At 49.9% G+C, this 21296-nt stretch overlaps 1 protein-coding gene across 4 annotated transcripts in view; it reads right to left on the bottom strand.

Moving 5' to 3' along the window:
* Positions 1–21296, bottom strand: part of SLC66A2 (solute carrier family 66 member 2) — a 42833-nt gene extending 21537 nt beyond the window's left edge. The window contains exons 1-4 of one of the 4 annotated variants that reach the window (XM_043444390.1): positions 21187–21296; positions 20467–20800; positions 15769–15902; positions 8425–8478 (exon numbers count right to left, since the gene is read on the bottom strand). In XM_043444390.1, coding sequence (XP_043300325.1) covers positions 8425–8478; positions 15769–15902; positions 20467–20669 — 391 coding nt within the window. In that variant the 5' untranslated portion in view covers positions 20670–20800; positions 21187–21296. Of the gene's footprint in view, positions 1–8424; positions 8479–15768; positions 15903–20466; positions 20801–21172 lie in introns of all 4 variants that reach the window. The other 3 variants (XM_043444389.1, XM_043444392.1, XM_043444391.1) reach the window with 3 other exon arrangements.

The following is a 21296-nucleotide window of genomic DNA, read 5'->3' as shown; positions in this document are numbered from 1 at the left end:
GGAATATTACTCAGCCTTAAAAAGAATTAAGTACTGACACAGGCTACAATCAGGATGAATCTTGAAAATACACGCTCAGTGAAAGAATTCAGACACAGAAAGCTGTATTATTCCCTCACATGACATGTCCAGAATAAGCAAAACAGAGGCAGAGAGCAGATCAGTGGTTACCAGGGCTCAGGGTAACGGAACTGGGCGGTGTGAGGTCTGTTTTGGGCTGATGGAAATGTTCTGTAATGAGATGGTGGTGGTCCCTGCACAACACTGTGAATGTACTAAAAACCAATACACTGTACACTTTCAAATTGTATACAGACATACATATTCACTTTAGAGAATATATTCTCTAATACTGAAGATAAAAATAGTTCTTTCAAACTTTTAAGTTTGAGGTGCTGTCATTTGAATCCTGGGCAATTTAAAATACATTTAATGACCCATCTACCCACTAACTGTAACTGATGTGTTGTGGTGAGTTAAAACAAGCGGCAGGGAGAAAAAGGCAGAAAATTACATGTAGAAAAATGTCAGTTGAGGATAACACTGGGTAGATACAGAAAGCATGAAGTGAGACTTGCAGAGTTTCGTCAGAAAAAATTAGAAGAACACAGGAGATGCTTAATAAAATGTACAGATCGCTGATCTGTAATCAGATGAATCAAGCATTTCTTATACTTTGTTATGGATTCCTATGTCAAAGATTTTTTGATGAATAATTTTTAAAATAAGCTAAGAAAGAAGAGTGGTCTGGACTCCCTCCAAGAAAAACTGATCTAGATCAGGCACAGGGGCGGGCTGGCACCCTGCTCCTGAAACAGAGCCACTCAGGTGACACCTTCCTCCTGGGCCACTGGGTCCCACTCTGTGCATGAGTGGATGGTGCTCAGAGAACAGGGACGCAGGCAGAACGCCACCAGGAGAGCTGAGGTGTTAACAGAAATCACCTCCCCTCCTCACTTCCCTGGCAAGCCCCCAGCTCACGCGGGATGTGCTTTCTCCCAGGATACGGTTTCCAGTCAGTGGCCCCAAAAGGCATGGCAAGGCACTCAGAGCCGAAAGAAGGTCCCAGGCCTTGGCACCAATCAGCACGTGGCCTCCAATCCACCCAGCTCGCCTGCCCCTCAGCTGCCGCTAAAGATGCCTGGTGGTGACCAGCACATCCCTGAAGCTTCCCAATTATGTAAACATGGAGAAATCCCCACCTGGCTGGCAGAAGGTCTGAGGCTCCCTGGATCCACAAAGTCATTCCTTCCCTGCTCAGTCCCATCACTTCCCAGTTAAGAAGCCATTTGCTATCTGAAGGATCTGCACCAGGAGCTTGCATCCTAGTGGCAAGAAGGACTTGATTTCCTATCATATTGTATTTTTATACTCCAAACAACTATGTAAGAGATTTGGTCTCAAAGGGTATAGACGGGCCACCAATGATGCCAGAGCGAGCAGCGGCCTGGAGAGAGGCTGGCCGCCCTTCCTGCCCTGGATCAGAGCGATTCCAGCAGCGGCTCCAGCCACGCGGCCACGTGGGGATGCTGTGCTCGGCCTGCCGCTTTCCTTGCCAGAGAAAACCAGGACCAGCGAATGAGCGGGCACCCTGGGTCAGCGACGGTGACCTGCCCCAAGCCCGGGGTCCACTGAGGACGGGAGCGGCTGGCCTGGGCCCCTGTGCCCCCAGGGACGGTCCGGAGAGCTCCCCTACGTGGGCTCTGCTGCAGGGAAGGGCAGCTCCGCGGAGCCGACCTTTAAAAATCGCAACCCCCTGGCCAGTCTCAGTGGACAGCTTCAGGCTCTCAGATCGTGAGGACACATCGCAAAGAGAAGGGAGATGTCTGGGGTCAGCGTGGGCCGGACTTCTGACCCAGGCGCCTGGCCGGGCCGGTGGCAGGGTGGATGCGGAGGCCTGGTTGCTGCCGCCCGGCCGCTGTGGGTCAGACCCACACGCCTCCTGCCTCCGGGGCGGGGGGCTGGGGGGTGGGGGGGTCGGCCGCCCCAGGCAGCAGCCGCCCCCTATCCTCGCGCCAGCCCCGCCCATCAGGCCGAGACCCAGTTAACTAAGGATGCCCGGCTCCGCGCAAGGGACCCTCGATCCAGGCCGCGTGTCCCGTGCGCCCCCGTGTGGCCGGCCCGCCCTGCCGCTCCCGGGAACGCGCGCGCGAGTGACCGCGGACACAGTGGCGCAAGCCCAGGGGGCAGGAACCCCAGCAGCGAGGAAGAGGTGGATCCCTACGCGCCTGAGGCTGTTGTCAAATTCAACAGAGCGAGCACCTACTGATCAGAGTGTCAGACCCCGCCCCCCACCAGAAGCTTAACAGGGGGACAAAGGAGAGTCAAGGTCAGCTCCTGGCACCCTTAGGCCAGGTCACTAAACACAGAGACAAGCAGACAAGTCCCCAAGCACAGTGGGGTCGGTATCTGGAGTTGCTACAGTATTTTACCTCAAATAGCCAGTTTTCAACAAAGTATGGCAAGTGGCCCATACAGAGAAGAAAAAAAAAGGAAACAAATTACTTTTTAAGAGACAGAAGCAGCATTAGACTTGGCAGAAAAGACTTCAAAGCAGTCAGTACAAGTTTGATTTTTTAAAAAATTGAAGGAAACTACACATAAAGAATAGAAAGAAAGGCTTCCCTGATGGTTCAGTGGATAAAAACTGGCCTGCCAATGCAAAGGACGCGGGTTCCATCCCTAATCAGGGAAGATCCCACATGCCGCCGGGCAACTGAGCCCCGTGTACCACAAGTACTGAGTCTGCGCTTCAAAACTAGACAAGCCACCGCAGTGTGAAGCCCACAAACAGCAATGAAGAACCGGAACAGCCACAAATAGATAAATGTTTTGTAAAGCAGAATTTAAGGAAGTATACTGACAATGTCTCATCAAATAAAGCCTATCAATAAAGAGGCAGAAATGACTAAAAAGAACCAAATGAAAATTCTGGAATTGCAAAGTCCAGAAACTGAGGTCAAAAGACACACTTTCAGTGCACAACAGCAGAGCTGAGCTGGCAGAAGAATCAGCAAACTTGAGGGCAGATCAATAAAGATCATGCAATCAGAATGAGAAAACAGAATTCCGAAAACTGGACAAGGCCTGAGAGACACATGGGACAGCAGTCAGTGCACAAGTATGTGCCGTGTACATGGGAGGAGAGGAGGGGAGAAAGGAGAGGAAGACAGCCAAAGACATGATAACTGAAAACTCCCAGATATGATGAAAATATCAGTCTACACACCCAAGCAGCTTAACAAATTCGAAAAAAGAAACGCAAAGGGATCCACACCCTCACATATCATAGTCAACCTGCTGAATGCCAAAGGAGAAACTCTTGAAATCAGCAAGAGAAGGACTTTCCTGGCAGTCCAGTGGTGTGTAGTCCAGTAGGACTCCACACTCTCACTGCCGAGGGCTCAGGTTCAATCCCTGATCAGGGAACCAAGATCCTGTAAGTCATGTGGCATGGCTGAAAGAGAAATTAGCAAGAGAAAATGAAAAACACATTTGAAATGCAGCCAAAAAACAAAAACAAAAAAACCCTGTCAACCAAAATTCTTACATTCAGCAAAACTCGTTTTTTTTTTTTTTCTTTGCTGGCCATACAGCTTGTAGGATCTTAGTTCCTTGATTAAGGACTGAACTCAGGCTCCAGGCTCTAGGCAGTGAGAGCAGAGTCCTAACCACTGGACCACCAAGGAATTCCCGCAAAACATTTTTTTTTTTTTTTTTAACATAAAAAGGGTTTTATTTGCAGGGAGCAGGACTCTAGTCAATATTTTTTAAAACAAGGGCAAAACAAGGACATTTCCAGATTAAAAAAAGATCTGGAAAAAAAAAAAGATCTGGGAGAATTTCTTGTTAGCAGACCCATCTTATAGGGAATACTAAAAATAAATTATTCTTTCTGAAGGAAAGGGACCTCGGGCAGTAATTATAATCCACTTGAGAATAACAAAAAGTGTAGGTATTGGTGATCATGTAGGTAAAAGGCAGTAAAAGTGCTTATTTCTTCTCTTTTTCTCTTTTAACTGATTAAAAAATCAAGTTAGTATAAATTTAAAGTAGATTTTGGTAAGATGCATATCATAAGCTTTGGTGTTTGAGTCAAATGCCAAGCAAATAACATAATATAACATGATACAATGTAGTATACTATTATATATACATATGTGTGTGTGTGTATATATATATATATATATTTAAGGCTCACTAAGAAGACTCTTGAGAGTCCCTTGGACTGCAAGGAGATCCAACCAGTCCATCCTAAAGGAGATCAATCCTGGGTGTTCATTGGAAGGACTGATGCTGAAGCTGAAACTACAATACTTCAGCCACCTCATGTGAAGAGTTGACTCATTGGAAAAGACCCTGATACTGGGAGGGATTGGGGGCAGGAGGAGAAAGGGGACGACAGAGGATGAGATGGCTGGATGGCATCGCCAACTCGATGGACATGAGTTTGAGTAAACTCCAGGAGTTGGTGATGCACAGGGAGGCCTGGTGTGCTGCGCTTCATGGGGTTTCAAAGAGTCGGACATGACTGAGCGACTGAACTGAACTGAAAGGAATTAAAATATTACACTAAAAGTGTTCACTTATTACAAAGAAGGTAATAAAGCAGGAACAAGTGGAGGTTAGGGTAGATGGGAGGACAGAAAGCTGAAATGGTGAGTGTAAATCCAAACACAGTAACATGAAATGTGAGTGAAGTAAACAATCTAATCAAAGGCCAGAAGTGCCAGAATGAATTTTTTTAAAGATCCACTATATGCTTTCTACAGGAGACATACTTTAGATTCAAAGATATAAAAAATAAGCCAAAAGCACAATGGAAAAAGATATGCCATATAAACAGCAATCACAGGAGATCTACAGTGGCTACACTACTATCAGAAAAAAACAGACTTTAAAACAAGACAATTACTAGAAATAAAGGAAAATTTTATAATGATAAAAGGGCCAATCTATCAGTAAGATAAAACTATAAACATACACACCTAACAAAGGTGCCCCAAAATATAAAAAGCAGAAAGTGACAGAAGTGAAAAGAGAAACAAATAGGGTAGTTGGAGATTTCAATACACACTTTTAGTAACTGACGTAACAACTAGACAGAGGAATAAGGAAAGAGGAGAGCTGACAACACTACAAAACCTAACCAGACGCCCCCTACCCCACCTGACAAGCAGAATATACATCATTCACAAGTGCACATGGAACGTTCTCCAAGAGAGACCATTGGCCAAGCCATCAAACAAGCCTCAATTTAAAATGACTGGAATGATACAAAATATTTTCTCCAACTACAATGGAATTAAATTAGAAATCAATGCATGTACGCTATGTATGCAGGCTAAGTCATTTCAGTGGTATCCAGCTGTTTGCGACTCTATGAACTATAGCCCGCCAGGCTCCTCTGTCCATGGGATTCTCCAGGCAAGAATACTGGAGTGGGCTGCCACGCTCTTCTCCAGGGGATCTTCCCAACCCAGGGACCAAACTGGCATCTCTTAGGTCTCTTTCATTGGCAGGTGTGTTCTTTAATACTAGTGCCACCTGGGAAACCCCTAGAAATCAATAACTGAAGGAAATTTGGGAGATTCATGAATATGCGGAAATTAAACAACACACTCATAAGTAATAAATGAGTCAAAGGAGAAATCCTGAAGGAAATTTAAAAATATTTTAAGGCCAATGAAAACATACCAAAACTTACAGGATGCAGTGAATGCATTACTTACAAAGAAATTATGGTTAACACATATATATGGAATTTAGAAAGATGGTAATGATAACCCTATATGCAAAACAGAAAAAGAGACACAGAAATACAGAACAGACTTTTGAACTCTGTGGGAGAATGTGAGGGTGGGATGTTTCAAAAGAACAGCATGTATACTATCTATGGTGAAACAGATCACCAGCCCAGGTGGGATGCATGAGACAAGTGCTCGGGCCTGGTGCACTGGGAAGACCCAGAGGAGTCGGGTGAAGAGGGAGGTGGGAGGGGGGATCGGGATGGGGAATAAGTGTAAATCTATGGCTGATTCATATCAATGTATGACAAAACCCACTGAAATGTTGTGAAGTAATTAGCCTCCAACTAATAAAAAAATTAAAAAAAATAAAAAAAAAATAAAAAAAAAGAAATTATGGCTATAAAAGTTATATTTAAAAAGATCAACTATATGTCAATAAAAAAAAGAAGGAATATCTCAAATCCATAAATTAAACTTGTAGCTTAACAAACTAAAAAAAAAAAAGAAAGAAACTAAACCCAAAACAAGCAGCAGGAAAGAGATAATAAATACTAAAGTGGAATAAATAAATAAATAAAGTGGAAATTTTTAGGGACTAGAAAAACAATAGAGAAACATTAACAAAACCAAAAGTTGGCTCTTTGAAAAAAATCAATTAAATGCACAAACCTTTAGCTGCAAGAAACAAAACAAGATGGAGAGAGAGGAGACTCAAATTACTAATGTCAAGAATTAAAGAGAGATCATTACCACTGACTTTACAGAAATCAAAAAGATTATAAAAACAATATATGCCAACAAATAACAGATTAATTGGACAAATTCCAAGAAAGAATTTCTCTTGAAACTAACTCAGGAAGAAATAGAAAGTAAGAAGAGATTTACAAGTAAAAGACTGAATTAGTCCTTTTAAACTTTCCACAAAAAGTGCAAGCCCAGATTGGTTTCACTGTCTGATTCTACCAAACACTCAAAAGAACTGATAAACCTGCAGCAAGTGCTGAACAAGCCCCTGGATCTGACGCACTGTACAGTGAGTGCAGTGAGTGCAGTCGTAACCATCAGACTTGCCAAGAGACTAAAAGTGATCATCCAGCCATCAAACTTGCCAGAAGACTAAAAGTGATCATCCAACCGTCAAACTTGCCAAGAGACTAAAAGTGATCATCCAACCGTCAAACTTGCCACGTGACTACAAGTGATCATCCAGCCATCAAACTAGCCAGGAGATGAAAAGTGATTGTTATAACCATCAGACTTGCCAAGAGACTAAAAGTGATCATCCAACCATCAAACTTGCCAAGTGACTAAAAGTGATCATCCAGCCATCAAACTTGCCAGAAGATTAAAAGTGATCATCCAACCATCAGACTAGCCAGGAGATGAAAAGTGATTGTTACAACCATCAAACTTGCTAGAAGACTAAAAGTGATCATCCAGCCATTGAAAAAAAAATGGTATTTAGGTAATGTGATAGAGGTACTCATTACCACTACTTGGCTATCATATCACAGTATATAAATGTGTCAACACGTACCTTTAATTTACATGTCAAATATATTTCTTTTTTTTTTGTCAAATATATTTCAATTAAAACATTTTTAATTAATAAAGAATTAATAGCAATTCTTCACAAATTCTTTTAAAAAATAGAAGAGGAAGGAACACTTCCCATTTCCAACTTATTTCATAAGACCAGTTCTGTCGTGATACTAAAATCATTTATCATATGAAGAAGGGAAAAAAAAAGGAACCTAAGCAACCTAACACTAGCAAACAAAATCTAGTAACTTATAAAAAGGATTATACATCATGATAAGATGAGATTCATCCCAAGAATGCAAGGTTGGTTCAACATACAAAACTCCATCAACGTAATGTACTGTAATTAGTAGAATAAATGACAAAAACCACATGATCACCTCAACAGACACAAAAAAGCATTTGACAAACTCAAATATCTTTTCATAATGAAAACAAACTGAGAATAGAGGGCACTTGCTTAACCTAATACAGAGCATCTCTCTAAAATCCGTAGCCAACACCATACTCAGTATCAAGAAGGAAATGCTCTCTCACTATGACCAGGAGCCAGACAAGCACATCTACTCTCCCACTTCTGGTCACAATACTTAGTCAAGAAAAGAAATAAAAAGTTTCCAGATTGGAGAAGATGGAGTAAAACTCTCTATCTGTGGATGACATAATCTTGCATATAGAAAATCCTCAACTATCCACTAAAAAGCTATTAGAATGAATGAGTACAGCAAAGCTATAGGACCCAAGATCGATATGTGAAAATCAATTTTATTTCTACAAAGTAACAATGAACAATCCAAAGTGAAAATTAAGAAAACAATTCCATTTACCATAGAATCAAAAAGAATAAAATACTTCGGAATAAGCTTAACAAACAGAATTCCAAAACTTGTGTTCAGATCATATGTCTTTCTTTTTACCTCTCCGCATCCCTCCCCCCTCAACACACACAGAAAATGGGTAGGTTTCTAGTGGTTACTTCATGCTTGAAAGCAGCAGGCTGTGCTGGTTAGCTGGCTGGGTGATGCCCATGCAGGAAGAGGCTGTGGCACCGGTGGGGGAGGAGCAGAGACGGACAGGGCAGAGCAAGACACAGACGCGGTGCTCCGCGGCAGCACATGCAGCGTGTACATACCCAGAGAGGACCGCCTGGGGGGGACTCTGACTTCTCCATCTTTATTATCTGCAGCTACATTTAAAAAGAGAAAGAGAGAGAAAACAGAGAGGAAGAAGAGACAAAAACAGACCGGTTTTAACACTGGTAAGTCCTTGTTGCACTTCTTTAAAAAAAAAAAAAAAGGAACAGAAAGACAAGCTTTTGGTTTCTGTGCATTAGGAAATCCACTTTGTGAATCATTTTTCTCCAAACCTGTCCTCTTTCAAAATAAGTCCCTGGGACAGAGGGAAAAAATGAAACGTCACCAAACCTCACTTAATTTCTAAGGTCAGAGGTGCTGACGAGATACAGCAGACTCTACTTCCACTTTCCCCCAGAAACTCATCTGGACATAAGGCCTGGCTGCAAGACAGCTGTCCCAGGGTCCAGACTCTTCAGAACAAAGCTGTTTTCTGAGGGCACTCAACACAACACCCACCGTGAGCTGACAGCTAATTCAGCATGTGAACCTGCCCGCCCTTGGACGTCACATCAAGTCAGGGAGCAGGGCTGGCAGCTGCCCCCAGCCATGGCCCAGGAACGACCCAGCGTGAGATTCCACTGCCAGCTACCTTGCCTTCCCACCCGCCCCCACCCCACCTGAGACCTCCCTAGACTGAGCCACCCCAGGACAACAACAGACTGACCAGAGGCCCTGAAGACCACCAGAGCTCCTCCAGGGGGCTTCCACCTGCAGTTGGAGCTGGGGATGGAGGTCAGTTAAAGAGGAGAGTCACCGAGGTCAGAAGCACAGGCAGGATCAAAGGTCATGGGTCTGCACTAGGCAATGGAAACTACCCCAAACTAGAAATTTTTCAAGTAATCAGCTAAAATCAAATACCAGGCTTTCTGCCCAGACCCAGGGACAGCTGACGCTGCTCGGGGAAGAGCTGGGGGGATGGAGGGGGTGGTTCATAAACCAAGAGGAACCACAGTCTCCTCTCCTCACCCCGCCTCCCTTCCAACACCCGCTTCTGGACCTTCTGGGTTCTGAGTCCCCAGAGTTGGTCAGATTCTCCCAGCTTTTTGCTTCTGTCTTTGATTTAGACCAAGTTCACCATTAATGGGCACCTCCTCTAAAGATCAAAGTACCAAAAGAGGGAAGGTGGGGAGGCTACAGGACGGGGTGTTCCCCTCAGCCACTTACGGGCTCAGATGCAAAGCTGCCCTTCTCTCTTCCGGCCTGACCCCACTGAGCTGACAAGCAGGGCTTCACACCTGCCCTGCAGAACCACCAGGCATGGCCAGGTGCAGGGCTTGGGGTCAGCCAGACACACACCCTGGTCGGGGCGGCCAGCAGCAAGCTGGGTGGGAAGGTCACATCCTTGTGCACGGCGCTGAGCTACCTGAGGTTTTTTGACCGAGAGACGCTGGCAATGTTTTGTGATCACGTGGCCCCACAGATCTGTACTGAAGACACACCAGGCACCAAGCTTCAGAAACGACTGCAACGCTTCCAGACCACACCGCCCTCAGAGCCTGCACCCCCCACTAGGAGGGGGGCCTCTGCCCCCTCGACTGTGGGTGGGCCTGAGGTGCAGGTTGGCAGAAGCAATGCTATGTGATTTCCAAGACCATCTCTTTAAAAAGATGCAGTGTCCACCCGGTTCTTCCCAGACACTCCCGTTGAAACACGGCTTCACGGTGCAAGGAAGCCCAGTTCTCATGAGGAGCCCATGTGGGAGTGATCCAGCAGAGCCCAGCTGAGGTCCAGCTGATGGCCAGCACCACGTAGACACAAGAGTGAAGAGTAGAGACAGAAGCAGAGAGAGGGAGAGAGGGAGGGAGAGGCAAAGAGAGAGATCAATCCAGAAACAGAGGAAGACACGGGGAGGACAGGCAGAGGCAAGAGACAGTGAGAAAGTAAACAGTCCAAACTGCAGAGTCTGGGGTGAAAATGTCCTTTCCTGTCTCCAAGTTTTGGGGCCCACCTGTCGAGCAGCCACAGAGACAGGAGCCAGAGACGACAAAGCCGAAGTTTCAGCAGGGCTGAGACAGGACAGTCAGCCCTGGGGCGGCCAGAGGACAGGACGGTGCTCGACAGACAAGAGGCAGATCCACAAATGCCCCAGGCACTCTGGTCCTCATCACGGTTTGAGACTCACTGCTGGGGGCGCCTTGGAGAGACGACGTGGGGGCTACATGTGGGAGGGGGCGGAGGTGGACAACGCTGCAGTGGAGATGTAGGGGCCCAGGGCCCACAAGGAGGTGTGTTCACGGTGGTCCAGCAGCACAGGAACAGAAGACCCTAGGTCAGCACCGGGCAGTGGGCTGGACTGAGGCAGGATCGTACCCTGAGGTCCAAGGACACCAAGGAGCCCTTGAAAATGCAGAATAGTCTGTGGATAAGCATCCTCCCGGGAAGGGGGTTGCTCAGCTTTCATTCTCAGGATGGTATGCGACTCTCCCCACCCAACATTTTCTTCCAGCCGTACTAAGCTATAACTACATACCATAAAAAATTTATGCTTCAAGTGTGTTTAGTACATTCCCAGAGTCCTACCATCACTACTACTATGGAACTCTAGGGCTTTCATCAGCTCACAAGGAACCCTGTCCTTTTCAGCAGTCAGCTCATCCCCCTCTACCTCCCAGACCATTCCACCAGAGTGCTGAGACCTGGGGCAAATCTCAACTGAGTTCACTCGGGGATCCGGCTGGTGACCCACTCACCGGGAGGCACTCGCTGTTCTTAGTGACTGCAAGGTACAGGCACCTGGCAGGAGGGATGTGTGACCCTGAGGACCCCATTAGAACAACTAGCAGCCTCGCTATTGGCACGACCTCAAGATGGCACCCGCCAGGAGCGAAGAGGGAAGCGAGCTGAGAATGGCGCTCCGCCTCCTGGAAACCTCCCTGTCCCACCCACTGGGGTCCTGAAGAACCCTGATCCAACAGCCATCCCAGGGACCCGGACTGGGGCCTCCAAGGCCATGTCCAGACCAGGTCTGGGGCAGAAAACTGGACAGTGAGCTCAGAGCATCTTGTTATAGCAAGGTCCACGGTCCAGGGGACCACCGTGCCAGAGTCAAGAGCCAACAGCAGAGGGTCTGAGGCGGGCAGATGGCCACAGGGGGCAATGGGACTTCTGTCACATGAATCACAGAATAAAGTAAAACATGCTCACCACTGCAAGGTGCTGGAAACCAATTTTGAAAAGTAAATAAAGAGAAATATGGGAATCACCCCTGAATACTCATTGGAAGGACTGATGCTGAAGCTCCAATACTTTGCCACCTGATGTGAAGAACCAACTTGTTGGAAAAGACCCTGATGTTGGGAAAGACTGAGGGCAGGAGGAGAAGGGGACAACAGAGGATGAGATGGTTGGATGGCATCACTGACTCAATGGACATGAATTTGAGCAAACTCTGGGAGGAAGTGAAGGACAGGGGAGCCTGGTGTGCTGCAGCCCATGGGGTCGCAGAGTCGGACCTGACTTAGCAACTGAACAACAAGCAAGCATTCACCTGCTTCTCCTTTATAAATCAAACTGTGGAAAGGCTGAGTAGCAGTCACGGGGAAGTACCTCTAGAGGAGAAGGACAGCAGAGTGGGGTGCTGGGCGGCCGGGACAGACTGTCGGGTCTGGGCCCTGGGCCCCCGTGGCTGCCACCCTCCAGAGAGACCAGTTGCCCAGCATGCCTCCTGGAGGAAGAGCACGACAGTCCTGCAGAATCTAAAGGGTGGACCTGGATCGAGTCACCTTGCAGAATGTTCTTCACAGGGCAGCCCACATGGCCCTGCTTCAGCAGCCTGATTCTGTGCAGATCTTGCAGCCCTGATGCTTCAAGTGCTGCTGCTGGTCCGCTGACCCCATGCTGGGCACGGAGTGCACAACGCAGAACAAACAACAGGTGAGTTCCAAGGACAAAGGGGACTTAGGCAGAACCATAGATTAAAAGGGCTTCCCAGGTGGCACTAGTGGTAAAGAACCCACCTGCCAATGCAGGAGATATGAGACCGGGGTTCCATCCCTAGGTCAGGAAGATTCCCTGGAAGAGGGCATGGCAATGCACTCCAGTATCCTGGCCTGGAGAATCCCATGGAGAGAGGAGCCTGGCAGGTTACTGTCCATGAGGTCACAAAGAGTCAAATGTGACTGAAGGGACTTAGCATGCACCCCCAAATAGATTAAAAAGACAAATTGCAACAACAAAAGGACACAGACCAATTACAGTGTATGGCCCATAACCAGATCTTGATCTAAGGAAACAAACTGGCCAAACACTTAGGAAACACAAGAGACAGCTGGAAACTCACACAGATGGTAGTTTGATAATAAGGAAGAATTGACTTCTTACGGGATGATGATATTGTGTCATGCTTTCTTAAAGTCTTATCTTTTAGAGACACATTACAGACCACCTACAAATGGCCTGTACTGAGGATTTGCTTCAGAAACTGCAGGAAGAGGACGTGCACAGGCTCTGGAAAACGGTCAGAGGCTGTCATGGCCCCACAGAGAGCGCCATATGCTGCTCTCCCACTTCTGCTGCTGCTGCTGCTGCTAAGTCGCTTCAGTCGTGTCCGACTCTATGCGACCCCATAGATGGCAGCCCACCAGGCTCCCCATCCCTGGGATTCTCCAGGCAAGAACACTGGAGTGGGTTGCCATTTCCTTCTCCAGTGCATGAAAGTGAAAAGTGAAAGTGAAGTCGCTCAGTCATGTCTGACTCTTAGCGACCCCATGGACTGCAGCCCACCAGGCTCCTCCATCCATGGGATTTTCCAGGCAAGAGTACTGGAGTGGGGTGCCATTGCCTTTTCTGCTCCCACTTCTTCATGTTTGAAATTCTCCACAATAAAAAGTGAAAAAGGAAAACAGCACTGTCAAGACAGACACCACACTCCACTCCTGGTTCACAGTTAAACAGCAGGTGCATATTAGCATCTCCAGCCAATTTCTCCCTGCAACACGTGGCCTCCGTGAATGCCGCCCCATTCTGGACATCCTGAAAGGGGAACCCACACCCCTGGGCCCTGCCTCCACTGCACACACGGGCACTGAAAAGCTTCTGTGGAATGAGAGGTTTTAAAACATTTGATCCTAATTTTGAAAATGATCCCAATCTTGTGGTAGGAGACTGAAAAAGAAAAACCTGGGAAAAACACCAAAATGTTCAAAGCAGTCAGTCACCTCTGGGCAGTGGGGTGGAAAGCGTTTGAGTTTTGTATTGTGTCCAGTCTCCCCCAAAATGTCTAGTGAGCAGGTGTCGCTCATCAGATAACAAATTAGATATTTATTTTTCTAAGTAACCTGCTTTTTTTCCTTAATACCAGTAATGTTTCTTTAATCGTAACTTTCAAGTTGAATGGGTGATCTTCAGAACTGAAAACTTTTATAAAAGATGGCTGGAAAACATTCGAGCTTTTTTGCAGGCTGCCTGACCATCCTATAGCTGAAGTTGGGCTCCTCAGACTCTCCTCCTGAGTTATTTTAACGTGCACAGTCAGTTTCCCTGGAAGTCTGCTTCCTGGGGTTGAAGGCACCCTCGCAGCCCTGGCTGACACACTACGGAAGCGGAAGCTGGCCACCTGCCAGGTGGAGGGGGCCACGGGGTGGGGAAAGCACAGGACAGAGGCCCATGGGCTCCAGAGCTTCCCGACCCAAACCACTTGGCTTTTTCACAGCCCGCTTCTGGCAGATGAGAGGAAATAAACCCACGCACTCATTAAAGGCTTCCCTAGGAGGACGCGGAGACCTAGGTATCTCTTAAACAGCGGACACAAAAATATCACCCTGGATTCGAGTACTGAATTCTCAAACACTTAGCAGATGTGGGCAAAGGTTAGGAAACAACCCTTCCTGAGGCCACGCTGGGCCCAGGGATCAGGAGCCACAGCCCTCCACTCCCCCAGAGCCGAGGGCGCCCACTAGCACACTGGCCAACACCCGCGAGCTGCCATTAAGTGTTAAATTCTGAGTTCGCTGCGTGATGCAGGGGCCCCCAAGCCTGCTGTACCTGTATTGTCATGGCCCATACACGGTTTCCAACAAGGTCACTGCTGCAGAGCCCAAGGCTCAGGGGACTAAGGCCCCGATGTCTCCCCAGCCTTCCCCCACCCAGTGAGGATGAATGCGCTGGCCACCCACACGGCCCGCTCCGCAGTTGGCCGTGAGATCCTGCACCCCTTACTGGCGAGATTCAAGGGGCACAGATCACAGACACTCTTGTCTCAGAGGAAACTAAGCTGCAGCTACTCCCTGGTGAGGGATCCGCGATACAGGAGCCCTGCTTCCCAGGCACCCGCAGCAGCACTGTCAGCACCACCTCGGGTGAGTGCTCCCAAGTCACAGCAGGGAGGACGGCGTAATGGGGAGAAGCAGCAGAAACAGGCAGTGCTGATCACCTTTACAGCCTACGCGACACTCAGCGGTCCAGGCTACTCACTGGAGCTGGAGGCCGACACATCTTCTACATAGACTCACAGTAAAAACAGAAGCTACATAAGAGGAAATGATTTGCTCAAAGGGAAAGAAAATAACTATCAGGAAAAAAGAAAAAGAGCAGGGCAGGAGTGCAATCCACAGGAGTCCCTGAACTAAACAAACTCCAGAGAATACCCTTCTCTAAACAGCAACTGAGACTGAACACACACAGCCTCAGATGAAATAAAGCGAGAACCATCTTAGATTCAGTCATTAGACAAAAGAAGTGCAACACCAAACCCCCTGCAGAGAGAAGCCCACCAGCCCACTTGGTCAAACACAGAACATCAGCTTGGAACGAACACTGTCAAAGGAAAAGGCAAAACCAGGAGCAGCATCTTCTATTTTCTAAGCTGCCAAAAAATGCACGTGGATTGAGCGTGGGATTCGCCAACCTGAGCTCACGGACCCTGTGTGCCCATTCAAAGCCCACAAAGCATGACGCCAGGTGAATGTTTAACAAGGTACATAACTGATCCCAGTTGACTCAGGAGGAAGACAAAAATGGAGAGGCTGTGTTTAGAGCACAAGCCACACAGAAGGTCAGAGAGAAAGCCGCCTCTGCAGGGAACGTCTGTCTCCAGCCCGATCAAGCCAGAAACAGACCAGCAGTACCACCTCCTGCCTGATGAGGGCCCAGTGGGACCACGGCCACAGCCAAGGGCACGTTAAGAAGAGTTGATCACTTGCCCGAGTCCCAGCTTCATGGATATGTTGTCGAGTCAGTCACTGGAGAATGCGGCTGCCATGACAGACGCCAGCGCCACTTGGCGAGACAGTGACTGCCCGGAGGCCACTGGGCGAGGGCAGCCCAGTCTCTCCCCAGGAGCTCCGGCTGAGTGCCCCTCCTGGAGTTACTGGGCTTTCTCCCCAGAGCTGCCGGTCACCCACCTGAAAAGACCCTGCGTTTCAGGTTCAGCTCGTTGGCCACGCGGACCTCGGTGCAGAGCTTCAGCATAAGCAACATGGTCAGGATCATGACGACACTCTGCCAGAGCAGTGGCGACTCAAAGCGCCTCCCGAACCTGCGGGGGAACACGCCGTGGCATCAGAGAGGCACCGGGCAGAGCCCCGTGTGCTGGTCGGTCAGCGCTGGGGTGGGAGGGCCCAGACCAGTCCTGGACAGCCAGACCCCGGGTCTCCACAAATGCCTGGGATCATGTGCAGGAGTGAGACATGCCTCCCCAGGAATCGCTGGGACCCTCCCAAGGCCTCAAACTGACTGTGACTGAGCCTCCTGCACACCGCCCACCCCCCAAAAGCCCAGCCAGACATCCATCACCCTCCTGCAGAGATGCTGCTGCCACCAGGTGAGACGCCCTGCCTCCCCAGGAAGATGCATCCCAGAGTGGGGACCAAGAGTAGCCCCGCCCCCTGCCTGCAGAGAGGAGGTCTCCAGGCCAGCACAGTCTGAAGTGTGAGCAGAGCAGGGCACCAGGCCCCCACCCCTCACGAGGGAAGAGGAGAAGGCAGCAAGGGTATGGGTGTGGGCCTGGCAGACCCCCACTGAAGCCCCATGTCCCCCTCTTCTCCCAGCCCCAGCCCGCCCAGCTACAAGACCCCAGGCCTTCCTGCTGACTTTTGTGTTGAGCATTTTACCAACTCAGCCAAAAGTTCCTGAAGGCCAGAGCCACAGTCCAGTGACCAGCACCAGTGGGCCCATTAGAAGATCCCAGTCCCCAAGGGGTGATCACAGCACTGCCCTCCACATACCAGCTGGGGGTCTCAAATGTGGCCAAGAGAACCACGGGGGCTGAGACATTCGATCCAGCCCACTGCAAGCCTGCAAACCCATCACCCCAAGGTGAGGCCTGGGCACGCCCAGGCCCCAGTCCTTACTTGGCTGTTCTGGGGCAGAGAGTCCACTGGGAGCAGTTTCCCAAACCTGAGCTGGTACCAACTGTCAAGAGTCGAGAGGCCCTGGATGGCCCTCCAACTGACCCTGGAAACCAGGCGACAGGCAGACAGTGGCCCACCTCCCCGCCCGCCCCCCCCATCCCTTCACGGAGGCGGTCACCAAGCGCTGCCGCTGCTGGGGCCACACGCGTGCTTCCGCACAGGCTGGCTCTGGCCACCATGCCACCCCAGCCCTCACGCTGCGACCCACCGCCTCCAGGCTTCGTCTCTTCTATAAAGTGTAGACCCACAAGCACTATGGCTATTTGAGGATATTTCTAGCCAGTTCCAGGAACTAGCCCCCACTGGTTACCTAGCTGACCCCAGGGTCTGACTGACCCATAGATAATCCAGAAGAGGAGACACAGAAAGGTCTATATTAGACTGGGGGCACTGGAGCAGGTGGGCATCACAATAAACACTTCAGTCTAGTGTTTCACTTCTAGTTAGTTACAAGACTGAAGACATGGGATTTGGGCCATTGTGTAATAAATGCCACTTCCATTTTTTAAATTGTTCAACAGAAACAATGAGTGACTAGAAAAACTGGGGAAAAAATGAAGGTTTGTGCTTCACCTCCTACCACACACCAAAAAATCAAATCTAGGTGAATTCAATATTTACAGTAAAGAAAGAGACAGTACGGGTGGGGGCAGAGGTGAATATTTAACTGCTTTTAGGGTGAAGACAAGCTAAACAAGACACAAAATTTCAAAAAGCTCAACTTCCCACAAAAGATATACAAGCGACAAAACAATGTTCAACATCATTAGTAATTTTTAAAAGCTCATTAAAATAGACCCTATGTTGTACTCATCAGGTGGGTTAAACTTCTCCTTTTAACCCTTGCAGTCTGTGCTGGCATGTTGTCAGAGAGCCCTTTCTCCTCTCCTGCCTTGAGAGTGAGGTTGGCACAGCCTCTCATGCAGATGATGGGAGAGCCCGGCTCAGGGGAGCTGGTCCAAGCACATCCCCCCAGGGTGCAGCACACACCTGTCACTCCCAGGGAAACACACACTGCAGAAAATGTGCAAAGTTTCACAGAGCTTGAGAAAAGTTTCCACCAGGAACACCTCTGATGCGCCTTCAAAGCCCCAGAGAAAAGCTCAAGTGGAAGAGAAGCTAGTATCTATTTCCTGCTGCCACCAGACTGCCTTCTGCCCAAATAGCAGATTGCCACTACCCCACTGATACAGTGTCCTGGAGTCTTGGATACAATTTTACTACATCTCCAATACAATGTCACTACAGTTCTGATACAGTATAACAATCTCTCTGATCAGACAGGGGTGTGGCTGGAGAACTAGCTCCCAGATGAATCAGGCCCTGGGTCAGAGGCCCTGCAGCACCATCTCTGCACTCTGGCCCTCTCCCTCCCTTCTCTGCAAAAATCACTCAGTGCTTCTGGCTTCTAACAACACAAATGCCAAGTCCTGTCCATCAGCACTGTGCATGATCTGCTGAATGCTGGTTCTGCAAAAGGATGGGAAGAATCATAAGAATGAAAGCATTAGTCTCGTGACTTTCAGAAACCTGGGGTTTATGTAGCTTGGTCAGCCTCCAACAGGCCTGCAGAGCCACTCACATGCCTCATGCTAGAAATTTCCCAGAGGCTTCCCAGGCAGACAAGAGTTTCTAGGACTGCCTTCCCGGCAAGCTCTCGGGAACTACGCTCGTCCCTTCCTCTATGTCCACCACTGTCCTTACAGAGACCCGGCTCCATCCCACCTGGAGCCCCTGGCCTGAGCTCTGTCCCTCCCCACCACCCAGAACCCATGTGTGCGTCTGTACGTTCCATACAGCATTGCTGCTAAAGCTTTAACCCTACAGCGTCCTCCCAGGGTCTGGTTCATGGGAAACCCTCAGAAACCTGTTAAATGAAATGGGCTGCTAACCTGTGAAGACTGGAGGGGACTCTGTTAACCTATGAAGCCTGGAGAGGACCCAGGAGTAGGTGCTTTGGAGGCTGCAGAGAAAGGGGGAAATGGGTCACAGGCATTGCCCTCAGAACAGAGGGACCTTGGGACCAGGTGGGCAGAGACGCACACACTCATTACAAGTTGTAGGTGGAGCCTGGCCTGCCTGCTGGGCTTAACCACACGAACTACAAAGTACTGCCAGGAGTGAAGTACAGGGAAAACACACTACCAGGTGAGAGTGACGCTGGAGCAGAGACCAGCACCCCCTGCCAGCCCTTCCTTCTTCCCCAAGATCTCACAGGCTTCTGGGATCCTGGCTGAAGGCAATGCTGTGGGTTCACAGGGCAGCCACTGAACCCCTGAAGCGACCCCGGCCAGTTGAGGCAGCTCAGTCCTCCTCTGTTTGAAGAAGACCTGCCGCCGCCTAAAGGAAGTGCGGCTCCCAAGCTGGGGACCTTGGCTGGGCTGAGCCTGGGCTGGAGCTCCGGCCTGACAGCAATCTGGGGCCCTCAGACCCAGCAGCAGGCAGCCGAGAGACGGAAGGAGGGCGTCTTGCTGCAGTGAGAGAGTGCTGCCCTCAGCCAAGCAGAAAGGAAGAGTCTTCAAAATGCAGTTTTTCAACTGTTTTTAAAAGATAAGTGACCTCTGACCCCTCCTTTAGAAGTAGACTGGCCCAAAGGCAGGGCTCACAGTCTGACAAATTCTCCTGGAATAAGGGGTCACTCACCAGCTCACATGTTAAAACACCACACTGAGCAAAAAAACACAGTGAGAGTGCCCAAGGGCTGCCTGGGGCCAGGCGGTCAGAAGGTGAAGGAGCTGAGACTTTCTGGACTCCGGGGACTCGCACCCTGATGACTGCGGAGGGGACATCGGCCAAAACTCATCAAAATGCACACGTGTGATTGCGCTTTTCTTTAATGTAAATCCTACCTCAGTAAGGCTGACTTAAAATTAATTAGAAAGAAAGCTCGATTTCTCCAACAGTGACCCAAAAGTCAACAGGAGCCAGAAGCAGCACTCAGATGCCAGCAGCTTGGTACTAGCTGCCCTTACTGTCTGCGCTGACAGAGGGCCTGGGACCCTCGTGAAGGAAGGACAGTCCCAGGTTTTACTGAAATCAGGAGGCTTCGAGACCTCTTCTCATTTCCACTGAAAATGCACCTTCCCAGTTACATCTAGCTTCAACAGCTGTTAAAATAACATCCTGCTCCTTACAAGAATGCAAATGCCAGTAAGAGGAAGCTGACTGGGAGGAGCAAGAAAAGACAGTCCATTAAGTACTAGCCAGAAAATTGACTTACTATTAAAAAACAACAACATAAAATCCCACACACAACAGAGAAGGCAGGAAAGGCAGGCCTTCAAGGCAGACGCCCAGAACACTGCTTCCTTTCCGGCTCAGCCGCCCCTCCTGACAGCTTTCACTGGCCAGTGCTTTGTCCTTCCTGCTGACCGCCTTCGGTCACTGGTATTCATGAACTCCCTTCCTTTTCTCTCCACTCCCCGCCAAATGGCACGCAAATGCCTGAGGGCAGGGACCCAGTCCTAGAGGCAGCCCCACAGAGAAGGCCCTGGGTATCTTGTGAAGGTAGGAGCCATACGAAATGAAGACGCAGATCTGAGGCTATGTGAGATTCTCCACTCCATTCCTACCATTTTCCCTGGGAAATAGTCTCATCGTTTACAGCTCCTTCTCAGGAAGTACAGACACTTCCACCCACTGGCCTCACGCAGACAAGAGAAGGCCATCTGCGCGGGGCACCCCACCTACCAGAAGAGTATCCGTAAGATATTGGCCACCAGGAGCACCAGACACACGTAGGTGGAGAAGCCCTCGGCGTTCTGAGTCCGCCGGATGTCCCGGTACTGCGGGATGTATGGCACCACGCCTCCGAAGACCATGGCCCCGGCTGCGCCCCAGGAAACCAGCTGGTGCAGCGGGACCAGAAGCCAACCCAAGCCTTCCGCTTCCATCCCGCTCGCCCGGCGGCCCGCCGGCTGACTGACGTCCACCCGGCCCGCTCGCCCTCCGTGCTCCCGGGCTCCCGGCGCGCGCTGTCACCCCCACGTGCCGCCGCCGCCCGGGACCATCCTCCGCAGGGGGCCTGGAGAGAGGAAAAGAAGTAAGGACTCAGCCGGGCCGCCTAGCCTGGGGGAGCCGCGCCCCGCGCATTGCCCGAGGCCCAGGCGCGCCCAGGGCGCACCGCCGGCTCGCGCGCGGGGCACGACCCCTCCTGGGGCGCGCACCCCGGGCTCCGCGGGAGAACCGAGGCGCGGGCCGCCAGCCCGGGGCCGGCAGGGGGATTTGCCGTCGGGGTGGGGGCTCGGTTCCCGGGGTGGGGGTCGCACAGCCTGGGGATCAGAGGGCCAGGAGAGGGAGGTCCGGCCCAGGTGGACGCGCCGCCGGGGCCGCCCCGCACCCCAGCCGCAGGCCAGGCAGACTTGGCGCGGCCCCCGCGTCCACGTGCTCCGCGTACCCCTTCCGGCTCACCCCTGCGGCCCGATTCCGGCAGTCTGTCCTCTGTCAGTCCGTCGGTCCGCGCACCGGGCCCCGCCTCTGAGTGACGTCACAATACGTAGCTCCGCCCACACCAGGCGGCG

The sequence above is a fragment of the Cervus canadensis genome, chromosome 23 (assembly GCF_019320065.1).
Source record: "Cervus canadensis isolate Bull #8, Minnesota chromosome 23, ASM1932006v1, whole genome shotgun sequence".
Lineage (NCBI taxonomy): Eukaryota > Metazoa > Chordata > Mammalia > Artiodactyla > Cervidae > Cervus > Cervus canadensis.
Note: the sequence above shows the minus strand (reverse complement) of the source record. Positions and strands in the feature narration are given on the sequence as shown.